Source organism: Chaetodon auriga, chromosome 18 (assembly GCF_051107435.1).
Source record: "Chaetodon auriga isolate fChaAug3 chromosome 18, fChaAug3.hap1, whole genome shotgun sequence".
Taxonomy (NCBI): Eukaryota; Metazoa; Chordata; class Actinopteri; order Chaetodontiformes; family Chaetodontidae; genus Chaetodon; species Chaetodon auriga.
This window is the reverse complement of record NC_135091.1, coordinates 3195626-3217366: the sequence shown is the minus strand read 5'-3', so window position 1 is coordinate 3217366 and position 21741 is coordinate 3195626. Positions and strand designations below refer to the sequence as shown.

General features: G+C 43.1%; 1 protein-coding gene across 4 annotated transcripts in view; it reads left to right on the top strand.

The window, feature by feature from the left end:
- Positions 1-21741, top strand: part of filip1b (filamin A interacting protein 1b) — a 31447-nt gene that overhangs the window by 7085 nt on the left and 2621 nt on the right. For 2 of the 4 annotated variants that reach the window (XM_076756089.1, XM_076756087.1), the window contains exons 2-5: positions 8809-9082; positions 11393-11569; positions 11998-12176; positions 18609-21387. In XM_076756089.1, the coding sequence (XP_076612204.1) occupies positions 8816-9082; positions 11393-11569; positions 11998-12176; positions 18609-21387 (3402 nt within the window). In that variant the 5' untranslated portion in view covers positions 8809-8815. Of the gene's footprint in view, positions 1-8694; positions 9083-11392; positions 11570-11997; positions 12177-16386; positions 16523-18608; positions 21388-21741 lie in introns of those variants that run through there. The other 2 variants (XM_076756088.1, XM_076756090.1) reach the window with 2 other exon arrangements.

Below are 21741 nucleotides of genomic sequence, written 5' to 3'. Positions count from 1 at the left end.
ACTCGCCTCTAAACGGCTTGTGACCTCACCCTGACTCAAAGGCTGTCTTTGATTGGATAATTACTTGGATGGAGCAGGAGATGTAAGAAGGAGCCCTGTAATTTTTCTCTCTAAGTCAGTCTCTGCTGGCAGGTGAAACCCTTGTAAAGTCAAACCTGTCGACCCTTTAGCATTTTAGCCATGTTAGCAGTGGCAGGGTCAGTCCAACAACCATTGGTGGTACCCAGAGGATGAGTCCCTCTGACTTTGTTGACTGTAGATGTGTATGTAGTCTTGCTGCTTGATAGCCATGTAGCTTTGAAACTGCTAAAAAATGTAAAAGTCAAACAGTGTTTCTGAAGCCTTTAATCTTGTTAAAATATCAGATTTTTGTCATTAAGAACGAGATGAAATGACCTCCTTACTATGAGATAAGAACAATAATCATTAGTTGCTCTTTGTTCTAATCAGTTCTATCACAGTTTGGCTGCAGTTCCACCATCGGGTTCATTGAAGAGAACAGCGGCGGCACAAACGTTGAGAAACACAGGTGCAAACAATTACTCAGGTATGTACAGATGAGCACACTGACTGGACCGTGAGGACATTTCTTCCTTGTAAGGAAGAAGGACAAAAGCAGAGAAAAAACATTATGAAAAAAGACTTTTATCACCGGTTCTTGAGAGGAAGATGTAATCAGTAGGATTTCCTATGGCAGTGGCACCTTGAAGGCATCAGCGCTCATCTTGTAATACCTCAAAGTATGAGATTAGAAAGGAACGTATGTGTTTTGTCCATGTTGACCTGGACAAAACACGTACTTTTCTGAGTTTTCTTCTTAGTCAAACGTCAAGCAGACATCACAGATGACGAGATAATCAAGATGTCACCTTGAGATAACAGGAGTATAAAACAGCACAAAGCACGGGGCTGCTGAGGTCACATTTTCCAGTTAGGTATGAATGAGATCATCACAAAAGTTTTACACCCAGCTTGACTTGATTTATTTCATCATGTCAAGATGAAAAAGGGAGTGAACCTCACGAAGAACAATTGATCCAAATGTTTAACGTAGATCTGTCGGGAGGCCCTCAGCTTTGGAGCAATTCTTCACCTCTTAATGTTGGTGTTGATTTCTTCTGAATCCACTCAAACACCACAGCTGGTGATTTCACTGATTATTATAAATTAAACCAAAGAAAGTAACCGCAGAGTTAATGGCTCAAATACCCTTTTTTAAAAACTGACTTTGGAAACAGCAGTTAACAAAATAGTCTGAGCAACAAAAGTCAATTTAGCAGCTGTCCTGTGTGATGATTGGAGGGAAGCAGATTCTCCGTTTTGTCGCATTACTTCACTGTAAATGTAAAACGAGTTGAAGCTCGTCCTCCTGGTGTTTCTGTTGCTCTGGAAGCGAAGTGATGTTATCCTTGTTTCAGTCAAACTGGGAGCTTTTTCAGATTTTTGTTCGGGCTAATACCCATGCTGGTTTGGTCACACTGTGAACATTTCCCTCTTAGCTAATGAAATACCCCAAAAAATGAACGCAGTGACAGAATAACAGTGGAAGGAAAAGTAAAAATATCTTTCAGTTGTGGGCCTGGCCTTCCTCTGCCATTGTTGCTGCAGTCTGCTGTGTTGGCTGCAGTGGTCTGTGTGACTGTGGGGTCAGCAGGTCTATCCAGCTGGCTAACTACCCCCGCAGGCGCTCACGGAGCTTCTCACCTCCTAAACTGTTGGAGCACGTTTTTGATTCATCATCAATTTTTGTGAAACTTCGCCTCAGAAATTGTCACAAGTGAATTTAGTGATGAAGTACCATCTGAAAATTGTCCAAAAAATACATCAGTACTGAGCTTATACATCAGTACGTACTGCTAGAACAGGCGGTTTTGAATACAGCCCGTGTTTTATAGAAGTCCTGGCAGAGTGGCACTGGGTTTGTTTCCTGTCTTGCTCTGTGAATGTTGATTAAAGAAGATTTATTCAAGGGTAACTGCTTCACCCAAAGCCAAGAGTGACTGTAGAAGAATTCAGGATTACGTTTGCAACCCTCCAGTCTAAAACAAGAAAATCACTTCAGTCGAATTTCCCTTTTGTCAGTCCACTGAAAACTGTGACTGCTTCAATGGCGGTTTCACCCCTTCGTGAACCCAAACGGCTCAGCAGTCAAGCAGCTCTTCTTTTCAGAGAGACTGAGCATAACGTGCTGTAGCTAACAATCCCAGAGATGACTGCTGCCTGAAAGATTCATCAGAAAGCACCATTTTCATCCAGTGGCCGCAGTAGCTGTTACCTCCCAGATTCTCTCACCAGTCGCACTGTTTTACAAGCTCAGCTGGATAGAAATAAACCTCCAAACAGTCGGTGGCGTCCTGCCAGCAGAGCTCATACAGCAGACAAACCTCTGGCCGGCGGCTGGCGGAGGTTTCCCATTAAAACCATCTCTTGCTGTGTTTGAGTTGTGGTAGCTGTTCACATAACTGCTGCCCTGTTCAGCTGCACCTTTCAACAATACAGCAATGCCAAGTACTTCACATAAAAAAGGCAAAACATGGTTAAAAATCAATGGAATTTAAAAATAATAGATAAAATAGACAATCATGGATGAAAAGTGAGTTGCCATCAATGCAAAGAGGTTGAAACTGCAGTTTAAGTGTACAGAAAGTCTGACAATAAAACTGTAAGTGTTGAAATCTTACGAAAAGGATTTGAGGTGTGAGCGGCGAGGAGTGAGGCGTTTCGGTGTGGTTGCTATGTAACATGAGATTCGAGGGAATTTCCAGTGGTTGCTATGGTGATTCGGTGTGGTTGCAAAGTGGCTGGCGCTATTTAAGGTTTGTGAACGTATGCCGTGCGACCGACGTTCGGAGCATATCTGAGGCTTGGGTCAACATAAAACTGGTTGAAACATCAGGACAAAACAAAAACAGCTGCGTTCATCTGTTTGTAATTTTTCCAAGTCAAAGAAACAAGACTGTGAACATAAAAAACTTTCCAGGCCGGTTCAATCACTAAAATACCACCGAACAGTGTCCTCTTAACGGCCAAAGGCATAACGGCCGACTGCACTGTGCTCAAACAAATGCATAAATACAGTTAAGTACAAATACCCAGGCTATTATTGGAAATATTACGGGTATGACCAATGTAAAATTAGCTAACGGCTAAACTAGCTACATCTAAATATGGTTTTGGCTGGGGATACGTTATTCACCTGTTAAACACAGTCTTTTAACATCTTTAAACCTTTTTTTCTGCTGATGACTAGATCTTATCTTTGAACAAAACATATAAGAACGCACCGACCAGGCGCCGCATCAGGAGCACATATCCAAGAGGAAGCTACGAGCCGGGGAGGTTGGGTTGTGAAGTGCTTTGAGTGGTTGATAGATTAGAAAAGCACTATATACACGATATAAATGCAGTCCATTTATATCTGGACGTTGTGTTAGCAAACCACAGCCAACAAACCCGACACATTCGGCCTTTAAGGATGGAAATACACTGGAGTAGAGTGGGGAAAAACAGACTCAGGCGTTTCTCTGTGGATGCTGTGGTCTTCAAGATGGTTGCTAAGCTGACAGAATGTTTTATGTGAAATATACGAGGTTTTGTCATTAAGTTGTGTTTCGCCCTGCTGTCTCCTTTCATATTCTATAATGGGTAGCGTTTAGAAAATGCTTACAATGCTGTAAGCCACACTGTTAAAGAGGCATAAAATGCGTTTCATATAATTTTCTTCTCTTGCCTCTTCTAACTGTAAATCTAGCATATACAGTTTATCTGCTTTTGGGAGGTTAAGGATTTGTAAGGATTGCCCTTTGTTAATTTATCCTGGTGCAGTTTCATAAATGCATCATTATGCATCTCTTAAACTTGCAATTTTGTGGCAATAACAATGGTATGATTTTATTTAAGGGGGTCCACAAAAAGAAATGAATGCAGAGGTTTTTCTGGTGTGGTTCTCCTGCAGATCTGTTGTCTGAGGAAAAATAAGAACTCTGAACCAGTGAAGCATGAGGTCAGAGACATTTAGGAAATAATGAAATCTATGATTGAATCAATATAGTAGCTTCGAGACAGATCTAACAAACCATGATCCAAATCTGACAAATGTTTAACGGTGGATTAATGACAGGAGTGTGTTTGTTTTGGCGCTGCTGTAAAGTTATTCTCTGTCTGCTAATGGCCTCCTGCAGCACAGATGACTGACTGCATTACTTTCCCCCTCATGGTGAGTTACAATGACAGGCCAGACCTCTTTAAACCTCCTCGTGAGGCTGATTGCTCCCTTTTATAGTCATTTTTGAATCTACATGTCTAAATCATGTTGCACATGAAAAGCGCAAAGTTTGAAGAGCTGCATTGTTGAGAGGGTGAATGTGGACAGCTGCCAGCATCCGAGGCACAAAATTTAAAGCATAAAGTGCTATAATTTACTGTCCAGAGTTGTCTGGCGACATGAATGGTTAGAAGTCGTAAACATCTTACCATCTACCATCCATCTTATATGAAGTCCAATATGGTCGCGGCAGGGCGAGTTCACACCTGACAGCCAAAACATGTTTGATGGATTGTTGAGCCATGTAAAAAGGAATAGCCCTGTTTTCATCCAGCTAATTGTCACCAATGCTAACATGCTCTTGCAGTACAGTAAATTTGCTCTTAACCATCAGATTGTGAACAGAGCTGATGTGTAATGGTGCAGCTTGTGTTGTCATGAGGGGAGTAAAAAAGGAGAAAACAATAACTGACCACAGAGGCCAAACATGATCCACACCCTGCAGGACACGGGTCACGTATCGTCACAACAAGCTGAAACAAATACAAAGAAACATGACCCAGTGGATGCTTAGTTACTGTTGTTTTTGTCGCATGGATTGACCCAATGCGACCTCGGTTTAGCGCCTCTAGCATGATTAACAGTCAGCTCTTTATTTACAAGTGGTGTTGTGGAGGAGTGAGAGAGCTGCAGCTGTGAGGTAAAATGGAGGTTCAGGCATCCATGGGATTGCTGATGGATCATAAATTGATAGCTCCAGAGATTCCCCTTGTTGGACTCTGGACACAAGTGGGGAGACCCTAAAAATACCCCTTTTAAAATTTCCCCAAACAAACAGCTGCGTCTGCTGCACACGGTCCAGCTCATGGAGGCGAAGGACAGTGATACTTTAGTGGACAGTCAAATGGATGATTGACAGTTCTGTCTTTCACCGGCATTGACCTTTCCAAAACCAGATTAGCACGGACCACTCCTTGGGCCAATGTTGGTCTTATTGCGTCCAATGTTAAACTGGAAAAACTGAGCAGGTGCACACTAATGTACTTTAGCAAAGCTGTGCAGTTTAGTCACGCTAATGACACACAACTGTGTATGTTAGTTTGTTATGTTAGTGCTAGCAAAACATTGAACATACATTGCTGTTTGTTAGCATTATTGTTAGCATATTAGTATTATGCTGCATTCACATCATATCGGAGACCTACAGGCTGTAATTATGAGCTCTGAGGCTGCACATGGCAGTGCTTTGAGCGACCTGCTAGCGTCAGCATGCTAACATGTCACAATGTTAACATAATGATGATTAAAATGCAGGCCTAATGTTAGCATGCTAGTGTTCGCTAATTAGCACTGCACACAGAATACAGTCGAAGCTGGTGCAAGTGTCATTAGCTCTGCAGGTATTGGACAAATTGAATGTCCATGCCAAATTTAAGGACAATCAAACCAAAAGCTCTTCTCTTTAACTAGAAAATCAGTGGTTATTTCAGTCTGGACTTCAGTGGCATTTTCATTAAGAACTAGAGCGACTATTGCATAGCTCTTAGTGTTTCATATGAGCATGTTAGTACTGTAGCATATCTAAGTTTGTAAGCATGTTAAACAAAATACTAACAGTAATATGTTGACATAAGTGTGAATGTTACCACTCATATTAAAATGCTAACATGATGTCATTAATGGCAATAAGGCGTACATTTTGACATGTTGGTGGCGTTCATATCCATCCATGAAGTGTTGGACTGATAAAATGACAAACTTGCTGTTTCCACAGCCACTCTGCTGGTGGCTGAAAACTCATTAAGCGATGTTTCCTGAAGTTGATTAGAGAACATCGTATCTGAGTTTCCTGTAAGAACGAAATAACAAACAGAGCTATAATCCATTCAGTTCTAGTGTGAATTTAATATCATATTTAATGACTTTTCCTCCAGACGTGTGCTGCACAAAGACTTTTCATCAGGATGCATGTCCGATTTGGAGACACTTGTCAGTTGTGGGGTCAAATCTGTGACCTTCTCATTACTGGACAAGCTTTCTAACCAGTGAGAGCCTGCTGCCAACATACCTTCTCTACCACTTATCCACTGTAGGTCTCGTGTGTCGACCACAGCTGTCTGAGGTTTTATCCGGGCTGAAGCGTAGCCGAAATCAGAGAGACCAGTTTAGCCTCATCACGTCTCCATAAATATCTCCCCTTCGGGAGGACGAAAGATGCAATCTACAATTTATTTGGCGGGTTGTATTTTTGGGCTTTTTTTTACATTTGTTCCATAGGAGTTTGACATGTAGATGGAAAGCACTTTTTTTGAAGCCATCCTCCGCAAGATGCAGTGGTTACCAGCATCACAATGTAAACAAATCTTTTAAAGCCTCAAACTATATGTACGACTGCAGTGGGTCATTGCATGTTTACAGATCTTTTATCAAAGGCTTAGATAGTAAACTACATTATAATCATGAGTTGGTTGTGTCCGTGACCAAAAGTACAGTATACAGATATGGAAGCATTACACTCATGTGATTGTTTAACATCTTTTTCCGAAACCATGGACATTAAACTGCTGCAGCTTCCAATCTTCTGGTTTCAGATGTTGGAACCATTAGTGAGGTCCAATGCTGATGTTGGGTGATCAGGTCTGGCTCATGGTCGGCGTTCCAGTTCATCCCAAAGGTATTGGATGGGTTGAGGTCAGGGTCATGCCAGTCAAGCTCTCTTCAGTTCAGTGCACAGCATTGTCTAAAATATCATTGTATATTGTAACTTTAAGCAGCTCCAGATGAAAAGCACAACATACCCACACGCTTACAAGTAGGCAGATGTTTGAAATAACAAAAAGCTCCAAATTTAAGGAACTTTTTCTCAAGTACTTCCAAGACGTTATGCAAGTCTTTGCGTGTGAGGGCTGTTTTAACGACGGTCAAAGTCAAAGCGGAATCTATCATCAGTGCTTGACTGTTCTTCTTCATCACGGTGTAACGTTGATAAGGTCACTCTGTGAAATACTCTATGACTCAGAGTTCCTCTCTTGTGAAGGTAAACTGTTTACACAGATCAGTTTGCTTGTCTGGGACTTGACACAACACCGTGCTGCCATGTGGAGACTCGGTTCAATTGAGAGCTGCAAAACACTTTGGTGTAACACTTGGCAACCGGCAGGAAAACTTCGACACAAGCTGTAAACAAACCGTTTCTATTTACAGACCATATACTTACTGTTTAGTCACTTTTTCAGGTGCAGAATGAAGGTCCCCTTTTACAGATCACTTAACTCTTAGTAAGGTCATCTCTAAAACTTGTCATTAAGCTTGAATTGAATCTTCTGAACAGAAGATTTTCCTTAAGTAAAGGATCCAAACACATCCTGCACCACTGCTGTAATGTGTATCTGAGCGTATGTACAGTAAATTAGGTAATGTAGAGCCTCTCCTGCCGCTCACTTCATATAACATAGCTGTGATAGACTCCAGACACTCATCCAGATCTCCTCAAAAGGTTCTTCCTCTGATGCCCAAACCTCCAGCTGCTGCTTCAGGCTCGTCTTGGCTTTAGTTTGGCCCACCAGTTCAAGGTTACCAGTGACTCTTCCAGTTAACTGATCTGATCATCAAAAAGAAGAAGGCCTGTGTTTTCAACACGCAGGAGATTTTGGCATCTCCCCTGAAACAACTATTAATAACAAGCATCGGTAATGTGGTTGCTACCACTTCACTGCCAGGATTCTCTCTGGCTGAGTCACGGCCTGCTTTCATCCAGACCTGAAGCCTCGGTGAACTTTGGCCCCGTTCAGATTCGATAGCCTATAACCTGTTTCTTTACCAGGTCCCCAAAGCCAATATTAGCCTGCCCAGCTGTCAATTTCGTCATCATTTGTTTGTGTTCAAAAGGCATCTACAACTTAAATCTAGTGAAGTACTGCCAACCATCTGACTGACTGTGTTTATGGTTACTTCCACGGTGACTGACAGCAGATGACCTTAAAACAGACCATTTGGATATTTGATTTTTGTTTTATAACCATGGTGTGACATGAACACAAGAAACACAGAACTTTGATGTGTTCCAACTTTGCTGGTGAATTTTGTCTGTATGAAGGATGAAACCCGCTTTGCAGAAATCGAAACTCTGATAGCTGAGGTAATCCATCATAGTGAGCATTTCAACACCTTTATTTTCTAGTCAAAGCCATGCTATCATCACTTGCTAATGTGCTCTCATGATGGATTTAAGTACAAATTTGAGACTGGTCTGCCAAAAAAGCTTTGTATTAATGGGCAATGTTGCTGGAAAATCAGGCAGAAAAGAGAAAAGATAAACAGATATGGACGTTGTGGAAAGGATAATGAAGAATTTGGTTATAAATGTCAGGAGTGTTCAAAAACACACCACCAGTGAGTTTTCTGAAATGAGCTAACATCAGCGACTGCCTGGAAGGAAGATAAATAATCTAAATATGATCGTATGGAGGACATCTGCACTTCAAAACATCTGGTTTTCTAGGATCACTGTCATTTATTGGCAACCGTTTTGTTCCTCCTCACAGGTAAAAAATGCGATCCAGGAGCTGCACTATGGAGGGGCCAGATGACGGACACATCCAGCCCACTACAGGTTTCATCAAGCAGGAAGAGGAGAACACACCAGAGCTCACAAAGAGGAAGATGAAAGTCCAGCGAGAGGAGAAGGATGGGAAGACGGCGGTGTCTGGATCAGCTAAGAAACCTCAGAAACCTGCAGGGAGCAGGAAGGCAGCGCTGCCAGATCTGTCAAAGAAGGACCTGCTTCACCTGCTGGGAGTCATGGAAGGAGAAGTTCAGGTACAATTCAGATCCACTTCACAGGCATATTAATCACACCAAACCCATAATTCAAAACACGATTTGATGCAAAGCCACCTCTGCTCTACCAGATCTGCTGTTGTGTCAAATGATGGCATTGATGAATGAGGAGTATAAAGTATGGGTTGGTGGGAATCTTAACTCTCCAAAGCGAAGAAATTTCAGAAGCCGGTGAAGCAAATGTTGAGTCACTGAACTCGATCAATAACTCTGTCGATAAGCAGCTTCTTGCCGCTGGTCGTTCTTACTAATGACCAGCTTGCTCAGTTGCAGTTTCATTGCAGTGGGAGCAGGAGAATCGACGAGTTTTGCTCATGATTGACGTGATGAAGGATTACCCATTCAGCGGCTTGCCGACTGAAGATGAAGGAAGACTGAAAATGGTGGATTTACTGTAGTCAGTTATTGTCTTTTCCAGAAACATCCAGATAATCTTATTCCTGTTTTCCCCTAAAGCAGCGTGAAGCTGTTGTCAGCACCTGCAGCTTATAAAACCATGAATAAAGCTGAGTTTGTCATGAGTGCAGAGACGTTTATCAGAGTGTGATGAGTTACATTTTCAAAATAAGCTTTGCCGGTTTGGAAACAGCCCACCGGCTGCTGCCGGGTTCCAGTCTGATAATGATTTTCTAATGGAGGCACATTTATAAACTCCTCTCCAGAGAGGCAGGATGCTGCTGCCTCACCCTCTGTTTCCATCTGTTTGGGTGTGTTAAATATTTTCCATTAGCGATGAGACAGATGATTACTCAGCACGGAGCGACGTTTCACACAGGAAGAGCTGCTTTTGTTCTGCTTTATTTCAAATGACCACTTTCAAATACAAGAATTTTAAAAACTGTCTGTCATAATAAGGTCAATTTCATTTTTGTCCCTCAGCATGTGAAAACACTAAGAGCTTTTTTAAGGAAGACAAATAAATAAAACGTAAATTTAGCAACAGTTTAGCAATTTTTGAAAGAAGAAGAAAACCTTTGCTGCCACCAAGAGATGTTAAAGACCAAAACCAACAACCAAAAACCTTCCTCTGTGCCGTAGAGCTCCATACTGTAGTTTATTTTGACTCAGTCCCACCCACACCGTCCTGCTGCCACTCAAACTCACTGGAGCACCAAACGTGGATTAATCCACCGCTAAAAATAGTCCCCAAGAAATGCTTGATTTTGTTCCATTTGAGAAACATTTGATCAAAAACTATCGGCGACAAGAAATTAAACTATATAAAGTACTTGTGAGATGTTTTTAAGGATTTACAGGAGGTGCAGCTTTATGAGTAAAATGGTACCACTGCTGCTTCAGTCACATCGTCTCAGAGAACTGATGTCTCTCAGATAAGGTTTGTTGATGTTTGCTGTCTGTGTGCAGGTATGTGTGTCATGGCCTTGTTGTTTGAAAGCAGGCGGTGTGCAGAGCAGAATGAAGGAAACACCTCCCTCTGCTGGTGTAAAGCTGCCTTTTCGGGATCTGTCACAATTTGTCATGTGATGTCAGTGATGAGGTCATATTTTTGGTCCATGTTGGTGCAGAATCACATCCAGATGATGTTAGCAAAGCTGCCGCTGATGTTATTGTTGGTCAGCTGAAGTCTGAGCAGCACTGTGCCAATTTTCACAGTCAAACTCACATTTAGGATTAAAAAGAAACTGTAAATCATTTTAAATGCTCTTTGACTGTTTGTCTCTGGGAATTCAGAGTGATCCAGTGTACTGTGAGGGTGAAACGCTAATCTGCATCTTTGATATGGATGTTAAAATGTGTATATTTTAGATTGAAGCTGATGATTTTCTAAACTTCACTGTGTAAATGCTTTTCCAAAACAGTTAATATTTGCTTTTCAAGCCGGTTCTATTTTTTAAAATGATAACTGTTATTGCTTGTTAATTTCTTGGTTTGTGTTTTTGAAGATTTCCAAAACCCTTCATTCTTCTTATTATTATTAGTCAGCCTCCTTATCAGATCTGAAGTGGCCTCTTCATATAACTGAATATAATTTCAACCCTTTTAATACATGAATGTTGATAAATTATTTATAATATATCAAATAATTAATAATTAGACGAGAAACTAAACTTTATTTGAAAGTTGAAATAGTACCACCTCCAATGTTCAAAGGTTCAAATATTCAGATTATTCATCCATACAAACATTCTGATTAACCAACTCTGATCACCAAACTACAGGAAACAAATTCCCACAAAATAACCAAAGATGACAAAACAGTGAAATATGTGACATTGATTTTCCCCAATTAGTGTGTAAATGCAGCATTACTCCGCCGTGTCTCCTCAGGCCAGAGAGGACATCATCGGCATGCTGAAGTCGGACAAAACCAGACCGGAGACTCTGGAGGCTCACTACGGCTCCTCCGTCCCCACCAAACCCCTGCAGGCCCTGCAGAGAGACGGACTGCTGACGACCCTCAGCGGCGGCAGCCCTGAGGACGTGTACGAGAAACCCATGGCTGAGGTGAGAGAGGACAGGCTGAAGGGTTCCAGCTGGGATTAGACTGACTGAAAAAAAAAACTGATTTCAAAGGGTCTGGAGAGCAGGTACCAATACTGTCCAAACTTTTATTTTGGCGGTGCATTCACACCAGGGTTCATGCAAGTGAGGAGGGAAATCAGAGCCTAAAATCATGCTCTTTTGTGTGTTCAATGGCCGCAGATTCTACGTGAAAATACAATTTGCCATGCTCAGTGGAGTCTGCAGGGTGTGAACAGTGTGAACACATTTGAATAAAGCTCATAATGGTGTGGAGAGAGTCTCTCTGCTCATTGTTACACAAACACAATATCTGCATCACCGTAGCTAATACATGGTGATATTGTGCTGGCAGATGTGGTGTCAGAGTGTGAGTTGTTGTTAATAATGAGTTTTGACGTGTTTCCCCTCAGTTGGACCGTCTGGAGGACAAACAGAGGGAGACGTACAGACGCATGTTAGAGCAGCTGCTGCTGGCTGAGAAATGTCACCGCCGGACCGTCATGGAGCTGGACAACGAGAAACGCAAACACACCGACTTCATGAACAAGAGCGACGACTTCACCAACCTGCTGGAGCAGGAGAGGGAGAGGTGAGGCCCCGAGCGTGTGTGTGAGTGTGTGTTAGAGTGTGTTTACATGCACGCTGGGATCCCAGTTGTGATTCTTATTCTGGGTTTGATGATCAGGATTAGGACTGGATAGCATCTGAAACTGTTCAGTTATAGCATCAAAACTACACTGACTGGATTTTGATCTCTTAAAACGTGTTTTTCTACAAAACAAGGAGCAGAGAAGAAGAAAAAAGAAGCCAAGGTTCTCAAATTTTAAAGAATAAGGCTGGCCTTGTTCCATATTTTTTCTTTTTTGTCAGCAAATCTCATGAAAAGACGAAAACCAACAATGTTTCGGTCCATTTTTTCTGTACCTTCTGACTTCCTGTCTGTGGCTCTCAGCTCCCACTGGTTCCTACTAAAGATGTAAATGTTAAAAAACAGTTGACAAATGTATAAATTTTGTTTTTTTTAAAGGCTCAACAATTTGGTTGCTGTAGTTTTTATCAAACAACACTTTAAGTGCCAGATATCTTTCTCAGGAGTTGATGGAGACCAAAGCAGAACTAAAAAAGAGTGAATACTGGACCTGAAGTTGCTCTGTATCTGCTGAGCTGTTGGCTAACAAGTTAGCCATACCAACTGTACGAGGTGATAATGTGTCAGTGTTTCCAGCTTGTTTCTGCTGAGCAGGTTTAAGTATGAATGATACCTGGTTGAGGAGAGTTTAACTTTCTGACCACAGCACAGAGAGAGTGAACGTGATAAACAGACATTAAAAACCTCAAAACCAGCTGGAGGCGTCCACAGCGAAGGTGTACACCAGATGTTAATCTGAGTGAGGCTTAGACCAATCTGCCTGGTGGAAGAAAGTTCGGGCATCCTTTGCTGTATGTGATGAGGAAGAGGAAAATGAATTCCCGTTGAAAATCATTTTCAGATGCATGTTTATTTTCTGTGGTGGAAGGTATCAGATAAGACCCTCAGCATCAAGCTTGGATGATGGCTCTGATACGAAGCGTGACGATGCATCGTGCCTTATCAGACCGTCGAGTCCACGCAGCACAATGCACAGCCACCACTCACCTGAACCATTTGGTTTCATTTATTTTTTAATTTTATTTTTATATTTCCATCTATGGACAACTCATTGGCTCTTATTTATGTCAGTGTCCGTATCGTTCTGGGCCTGTGATCTTGTGTAAAACTAAAAAATGTGCTATTTAACTGAACCTTGGTTTACAAATACTTGGAATTCTTGGCCGTTCGGTCCTGCTTTTCTACGGGGGCTGTGAACGTGCTGTATGAAACCCCTCTCATGCTGTAATCAGAGCCGGTTTAAACAGTCCGGCCATCAGTCAGAGAATCTCTCACATCTGCTCTTCATGATTCATAAAACTTCAAATACCGGTGTGAACACCGCCTCACTGCACCTCATTCACCTTCACTGGATCTCATATCTCTGCACGGCTCCAACCGACATCCTTCTAATCTGCTTCTGTTATAGTCAGTGGAGGTTTGTTGACTGTGTTTGTCGACAGTCAGCCTGCTCTCTGCACCGATTCACAGTGCTCGAACGCAATTAAATACATTTACTCAGGTACTGTACTTAAGTACAAATTCAAAGTACTTGTACTTTACTTGAATATTTCCATTCTGTTTACATCTACTCCACTTAGAGGCAAATATTACCTAGAGGATCTACTTCTTTCACCAATGCTGATTGGTGGTTTGCATCTGAAAAGAAGTTTGTCCACTAATGTTTTGACCTCTCTGCAAGAAAATTGGAGTTTTGGAATCAGCTTGTCGCTGATCAGATGTACTTTGCATTTTAAATATCCGCGTACAGCTTGCCCTGGCTTCAGTGTGAGTCCAGCCCGGCTCTCGGCTCTTACCTCCCTCTGATAACACATTCCTCTTGGCTGCAGTCAGCGAGCAGATTCGCTGCAGGTGATATCACGAGTGAGTGAGTCGACCCCGAGCGCAGAGAGGGTGACGTCACTCCCAGCAGAGATCCTGCTGGACGATTAGATGTTCTGTTTGCATAACAGCCAGATACAACTCCACTTTTCATTCAGAAACCTGCTGCACAAAGTACCATCAGTATGTCACTCGAGTAATACCACTGCAATAAAATGTCACTTAAAGTGCTGAGCAGGTGGTTTTTAGATGCCTCAACGCTGACATGACGTGAACTGAAATGATAGCAGGCCATAAAACAAAACCTATACGCTGAAAGACCCTAAAATGCTCCAGAAAGGTGAGAGAAGCTGCCTTTTACAGTTAACTTTTTAACTTCTGTCTAATGTTTCTCTCTAATATATTTGCTGCTGAAAATTAGGAGCTATGAACTTAACTTTTAGGACACATGGTTGCAATGGAACACACAACAGTGTCATTGACTCAAATTTGTGAGCTTTTTCTTATGGGATGGTGACTTCTGAGTGCTGGGCCACCCTGAGGCCCCTGATCCCAGTCTGGCAGGGGTTTGTGTGGTTTGAGAAGTTACGATTTTAACCAGTAAACCATGTCTGTCCTCAGAAAAATGTAGGTTTGATTCTCTGTAATTTCACAGTGGTGGACAATTCTGATTCATGTCAAAAATGCAGCCTGAAACAAAAATCCCATTTTAACAGTCAACAACAAATGTTCCTCCGCGGTGTCAAAGCCTTCTTGTTGACTCGTCTCTTCTGAATGTTAATAAGGATGCTAATTATTGCGACTATAATTAGCTGCAGATCAGCATCTCCTGATGTCTGATGTGTTTACTGTGGGCTCAGCTCGGCTCAGTTTTATGAGCGTTTGGGGCTCTCTTCTCCCTCTCTGACAGCACTGAGGCTATGAATAGACCTGAGCAGAGAGAGGCTTTCTGCAGAGCCATCATCTGCCAGCGAGGGTATAATGACAAATACTCTGCATCCTGAGAGTGAGGGGGAGCCATGTGAGCTACATGTAAGAGGAATGAGGGAGGATTATCATGCATTTACCAGTTAAGGCTGCACTTTGCAAGGGTTTTTTATCAGAATCCACTCGTTGGTGTTCATCTAAAATGGAGTCTAAACCACAGAGGAGTTCGAAACACCTGCTAACTGACACATTATAATATCGTCCACTTTGTTTAAATTCTGGTCTTATCTCATGTAGCAGGACACCTTATTTGTTAAGATCGTTGTTGGAAGGATAAAACAACTAGAGGTTTTCATCATAGATGATCAAGTGCTAAATGAGATTTTCTCTGAAGGCTTGATGAGACAGAGCTGTGGCTGCATGATATCGAGACGCACACTTCCTTCTGCGTAGTGATACGGTTGGCAGGTGGAGTTCAGAGTTCAGTAGAAAGAAAATAGTTCCTTCATGAAACTGCTCACAACGAGGTCTGTGGATTTCAGCTCACAATTTCTGGAAAGAGACCTAGAGACGGCTTGTTTTCAAGTCTTGCGACTGGAAATTAATTAAAGATATCTTGTCGTAGGCTTTCATCCAGTTAAAGTTGAAATGTGTGTCGCAGAAGATCTCCAAAATTATAGGCAGCCAACGAAAGTGCAAGTATCGAAGCCACAAAACATATCCAATTAATGTAAAAGTGGTGTGACGCCGTGGTGATATGTATGTGTAACATGTTGTTGGAATAATGGAGAGCGTAGAAAGCCTCTGCATCTGTAAGCTCTTTGCACTGCTCATATTTGGCTCATTTAGGAGCCTCTGCAATGCAAACCACAGGCCTCCTCTGCAGTCTGAAGCTATGATCTCACACACATACAATTTAGCCGCTATGGAGAATTTATATCCATGCCTTTTCCCTTTGCACGAAACAGGGGGATTATAATGAGAAAGACTGTGCAAGTCTGGCATTGTCCTCTCCAAAACAAAACCTCTCGCCTTGCATTGTTGCCTTGTTTCTATGGAAACACTGCTGGCTGCAAGACGGACAGGAGACAATGAGGTCAAACTGGAGCAACGTCTTTGGAAAAGGATAAAAAAAGAAATGTTTGAACTTAGAAGTGGCTTCATGTGTTATGTCATACCTGGTGCCCAGCCGTCCCTGCTCCCCGGGGAGAAAGGGAGAGAAAAGGGGACCTTGCTGAAAGCCCCCCCCCCCCTCCCCGGTTTGAACCCCTCCTCCTCAGTGTCCAAACAAGGGCAGGGCCTCTTTGCCCATATATGGAGGGGTGGATGACATCACCGGCCAGTGGAGCGCTGCTGTTTAGCACAACATTCACCTTTTTCATTGTCCACTGATGACATGTTTGGAATGTGATGGCTAATTCCCCGCGGAGTCGGACCCCTCCTTCCTTCCCTCTCTTGACCCTGTGAGAGACTCAGCAGCAGCAGCTTTAAAAACACGCTCAGATATGGATCAACCTGCCCTGCATCCCAACTCGTTGGTAAGTTTAACAGAGTTTCAGGGGAGGATTTTTTTGACATCGGAAGAGCAGACTGAATTTTTTGGGTTTGTTCCTTCATTCAAACTTGCGGAACACTTGTTGTGCAGTGCCGGGACCTGTTTATGTATTCAAGTGTCTGATGGGACTCTGCATGGCCCACATGAAAGGGGGACTGCAGCAGACTGTCTCTCAGCCACACTCAGACTCCCGCTGAGATTAGTTAAACATCCACCAACAGGACTTTCACTCTGGCAGGTTGAATTTTCAGGACTTGGTTGGCAGCTCTGCAGAGCTTCTTACTATTGCTTCTTGTCAGTGGCTTGGTGTGTTGATGCAAGTTTAAGGCACAGTGGTAAGTTATCAGCAGCTGTATTTGCCTTTTGGAGGTGGCACAATTGCATACAAAGTCATAGGACAGACACGAGTGGATGCGATTAGAAGCAAACTCACCCAGGCTGATGCAAAGCGAAGCAAAGACGCATCTGCGTAAGGTGAAAATGTTCCAGCTCGAGCCAAAAGTTTGTGCTTCCTGAATGTACTTTATAACTTACAGAGATGGGAGGAAAAAGAAGAGATACAGGAGGGAAGTGAGAGTCCTGCTGCACCCAGGCACACTCCACACACATGGTTTGTTGCTAGCTAGCTTACAGCCAGGCTGTACAGTCAGTTCACCAGATGTTTGGCAAGTCAACATGTGGCGAAATTTGCTTGCACCTTAAAGGGTAACTAAGCACTCCCTGAAAATCTTGTTTTTGCTGACCTCTGGTGGTTTAACTTCTCACTGTGCTGCATTTTGTACAAGTGCACTCCAGGATCTCATGACATAAGTGTTGGGCATGGTTACAGGTGTTACAGAGCACAGTACAGTTCTGACCACACTGAACCACATAGGTGATGGTGGGTTTGGTCAGAGGTGAAACAGACTTATATTTTTAACCAGAGAGGGCAGCAAAATACTGCTTTTCAGCCTGGTGTTAAATTACTCTTTAAGAATAGAAGACAAAATGGCAAATCCAGTCCCCCATTCCTGTCTGATGTTTGCGTTGGTGTATGTTTTGTAACTTTTGTAACAAAACTGACAATCCAGTTGTTGACAGGGATTAGGCAAGCAAGGTGTTCGTAGGTGAGAAAGTGAAAGTTTCAACTTCTCTCTCAGGCTCTGTTTTTTCATTCCTTACACAACTACTGACATCACTTTTTTTTTTTGGAGAGACTGTGGCACTATCTAATCTTCATTTGTTCAGTTGAATAGGTTTTGTCCTTCTCTATGACTGCAACCTTTTTCCTTAAGACCTGGCTGGAGGAGACTTTGTACAAACTATTTTGTCTCCAGCATGCCCATTTGCAAACGGTGATATTGGTGGGCCAAAAGCCAGGATAGATATAGCAGTTTCAGTCCAATAAATGTATTTCTTACAAGCTGGAATAAACTCTGAAAAAACGTTGTGACCGTCATGGAACTCATGGATATCCATATAAATTAGATTCTATTAGGAGTATTATCAGCCCTTCAGGTGGTTGACTGTGACCAACTGGGTAGCAGATATGACTAAAGCCCACAAGCTCCCAACTCAACACACCTACATATTAATGGAGTTTCTGACCTGCGGCCATAATTCCTCCCTTTACTGAACTCTAGACAGGACAGGATAAGCTCTGTCAGAGAGAATTAGCAGTGATCAAGCCCTTATCTACCACTTTTTTTTATGTTCTTTGTTCCCTCGTTTATCCTGCTGCTGCCTTTTATTCTGCTTGCCTGCCTCCCAAACCAGGATCAGGCGGTTAATGCTCTCATTCTGAGTCTGCTGGGGCTTTTTCAGGGATGTGTATCGTGTTTTAATTTGGCTACAGCACACTGCATGTCATCAGCTTTGTCAGAAACAAAGCTTTGTCACATGAGGTTACAGGGGTGCTTGATAATAATTGCCTTTTCATTTTTGCATCCAATTATTCATGTTTGTTACCATATTTCTAAACATTTTGGTAAAAAATTAATTCATGATTTGTCATCTGTATTGAAACAATGTTCTTCTGAAAACATGGTTGTATTAATATCCACTCATTTGTATTTCCTGTTGTTTCTTAGACTCAAAAGGCTGCTGGAGCAGGAAAAGGCCTACCAGGCTCGTAAGGATAAGGACCACAGCAGGAGGTTGGAGAAGGTCAGAGCGGAGCTGGTTAAGCTCAAGTCTTTTGCCCTGATGTTGGTAGATGAGCGGCAGCTTCATATTGAGCAGATTGACCAACAAAGCCAGAAGGTCCAGGACCTGACCCAGAAACTGCAGGAGAAAGAGCAGCGTTTGGCGGCAGTCACAGACGCTGCCAAGCAGGACAACCAGAAGGTCCTCAAGCTGGAGGCTAAACTAGAGCATAGCATAGCCAAGTTTGCACAGGAACACGAGGAGATGACTGCCAAGCTGGCCAACGAAGAGTCCCAGAGCCGACAGCTTAGGCTAAAGATGGCCGGATTGGCACACAAGATTGAAGAGCTGGAGGAGAGCAACAAGTTGCTGCATAAATCAGAGGAGGACCTGCAGGAGCTAAGGGAGAAGATCAGCAAAGGGGAGTGCGGGGATTCGTCTCTCATGGCCGAGCTAGAGAACCTGCGGAAAAGAGTGCTGGAGATGGAGGGCAAAGATGAGGAGATAACCAAAACAGAGACTCAGTGCAGGGAGCTAAGGAAAAAGTTGCAGGGTGAGGAGAACCACAGCAAGGAGCTGAGGTTGGAGGTGGACAAACTACAGAAGAGAATGGTTGAACTAGAAAAACTGGAGGGAGCTTTCAATAGAAGCAAAACAGAGTGCTCTCAGCTTCATACAAACCTGGAAAAAGAGAAACGTGTTGTGAAGGATCTTGCCGGCGAGCTGGAGATCGTAAAAACACGGATGAAAGAACTCGAGTGCTCAGAGTCAAAGTTTGAAAAGGTAGAAAAGGTCCTCAAAGACGATCTTATGAAGCTGAAGTCCTTTACTGTTATACTGGTAGATGAACGGAAAAACATGGCGGAGAGACTTAAACAGGAAGAACAGAAAAGTGATGATTTAAGTAAGATGTTCAAAGCAGAGCAGGGCAAGGTTACGGAGGTCACGGAGAAGCTGATTGAGGAAAGCAAAAAACTTCTCAAATTCAAATCAGAAATGGAGGTCAAAGTGACGACCCTCATTCAAGAGAAAGATGAGTTAAAAACTAAACTTGCAAGTGAAGAGGAAAAGTGTAAGGATCTGAATACTAAGATAAGTGGTATGAAAATAAGATTCGATGGACTCGAGGAGAGAGAGAAGGAAATGCAGAGAAAGTGGGCCAACAAGGACAATGATAGAAATCCAGATGAAGACAACAAAGTGAAAGAGCTCACACTAGAAATTGAAAGACTTAAGAGCAGGCTCAAACAACTTGAGGTGGTAGAAGGGGACTTAATGAAAACAGAGGATGAGTATGATCTACTGGAGAAGAAATTCAGAACAGAGCAGGACAAAGCAAATACCCTTTCTACGATGCTGGAAGAAATGAAAAGTCAGATCGCAAGAAACAAAGCCATAGAGAAAGGCGAGGTCATGAGTCCAGAAGCTGAGCTTAGAATTCGCTGCAAGATGGAGGAGGCTAAAACCAGAGAGCTGCAGGTGGACGTCCAAGCCCTGAAGGAGAAAATCCATGAACTGATGAATAAGGAGGACCAGCTCTCCCAACTACAGGTGGATTATTCTGTCCTCCAACAGAGGTTCATGGAAGAGGAAGAGAAGAAGAAGAGCATGAGCCACGAAGTCACCAATCTTATCAAGGAGCTGGAAGCCACCAAGCGCTACAGTCGCGCCTTGAGGCCCAGTATGAATGGTAGGAGGATGGTCAACGTCCCAGTTACCTCCACAGCAGTGCAGACAGATGTGATGGGTAGCGAGCCTGCTGAGGATGAGACGACGGCAGGCTTTATCCGGAAATCAGTCCTTGAGGAAAACCATTTAATGAGCAACCTCAGACAACGTGGTCTTAAAAAACCAACAGTTCTTGAACGATACCCTCCAGCATCGGCAGAACTTGTGGCAGGAAAATCCAGTATACCCTGGATGAAAAAGAAGGAGGCCATCACACTCACTCAGACCACTCCCGAGAAGACCAATGGGGCATCCTTTCTCCATCCACCTGAGATGACCATGTCCCAAAAGCCAGGACAACCACTGCGCATCCGAGTGACCCCAGATCATGAGAACAGCACTGCCACCTTGGAGATCACCAGTCCTCGAGCTGAGGATTTCTTCTCCAGCACCACCATCATCCCCACTCTTGGCCTTCAGAAACCTCGCATCACAATCGTCCCTAAGCCCACAACTGTGACCTCAAAGAGCAAAGCCTGTGAACTGATGGGAGGTCTTGATCGAGCCAAATCTCCGGTCACGATAACCACCATCTCCAGGGCCAAGAGTCCAGACAAGTCCAATGGCTGCAACTCTGACAGCCTTAAGTCGCCGGTGTCCATCATCACAGTCAGCACCACTCCTGTAGCTGAAGCATGTGCTTCACCTGAACCTCACAACATTACAGCAGCCCGAACTGTGATCAAGGTGACCCCAGAGAAGCAACCTGGTCCATCACCTTACAGGACATACAATGGGAAAAGCAATATCATCACAACTGAGGACAACAAGATCCACATCCACCTGGGTCCACAGTTAAAGAAGCCCTCTGAGGGCTGCAGCAGTCCAGTGTTGACGCTTGGTCTGGGCTCAGAAAGCAGCAAGGAAATGCTAACAGGAACGGTGCTCCGCTCCCCACGGCAACCTTCAGTGGGGAAGACAACTCCGAGCAAAATGACAAGCAGCATAACAATCACACCCATCACCTCGGCATCCTCCAGGCCTACGCAGTCCGTGGTGAGAGCTTTGGATATCATTATGTTTAATGTCCTCCATCTATTGTTATTTCTAAATATGTTGAGACTCCACATGCAGGCATAGATGACATTTTGCCTGTTATCCACCAACAAAAATATCTGAACCGTGTCTGATCTTTTACGTTGCAGTTGCTTCTGAAATGTTTCAAAATGAAATCAGGTGGTGTGTGCTCCCTAGATAGCACTCTGTCCAGGTATAAATCAGTGAATTTACAAACATATGATCTCACCGGTATGAACTAACACTGGAATGATCTGACATGCATTAGATCCCACATCCCAGAGAGGCCCGTCTAAGGTTCTTGCATAGATGAACACAAATTTACCAACTGAC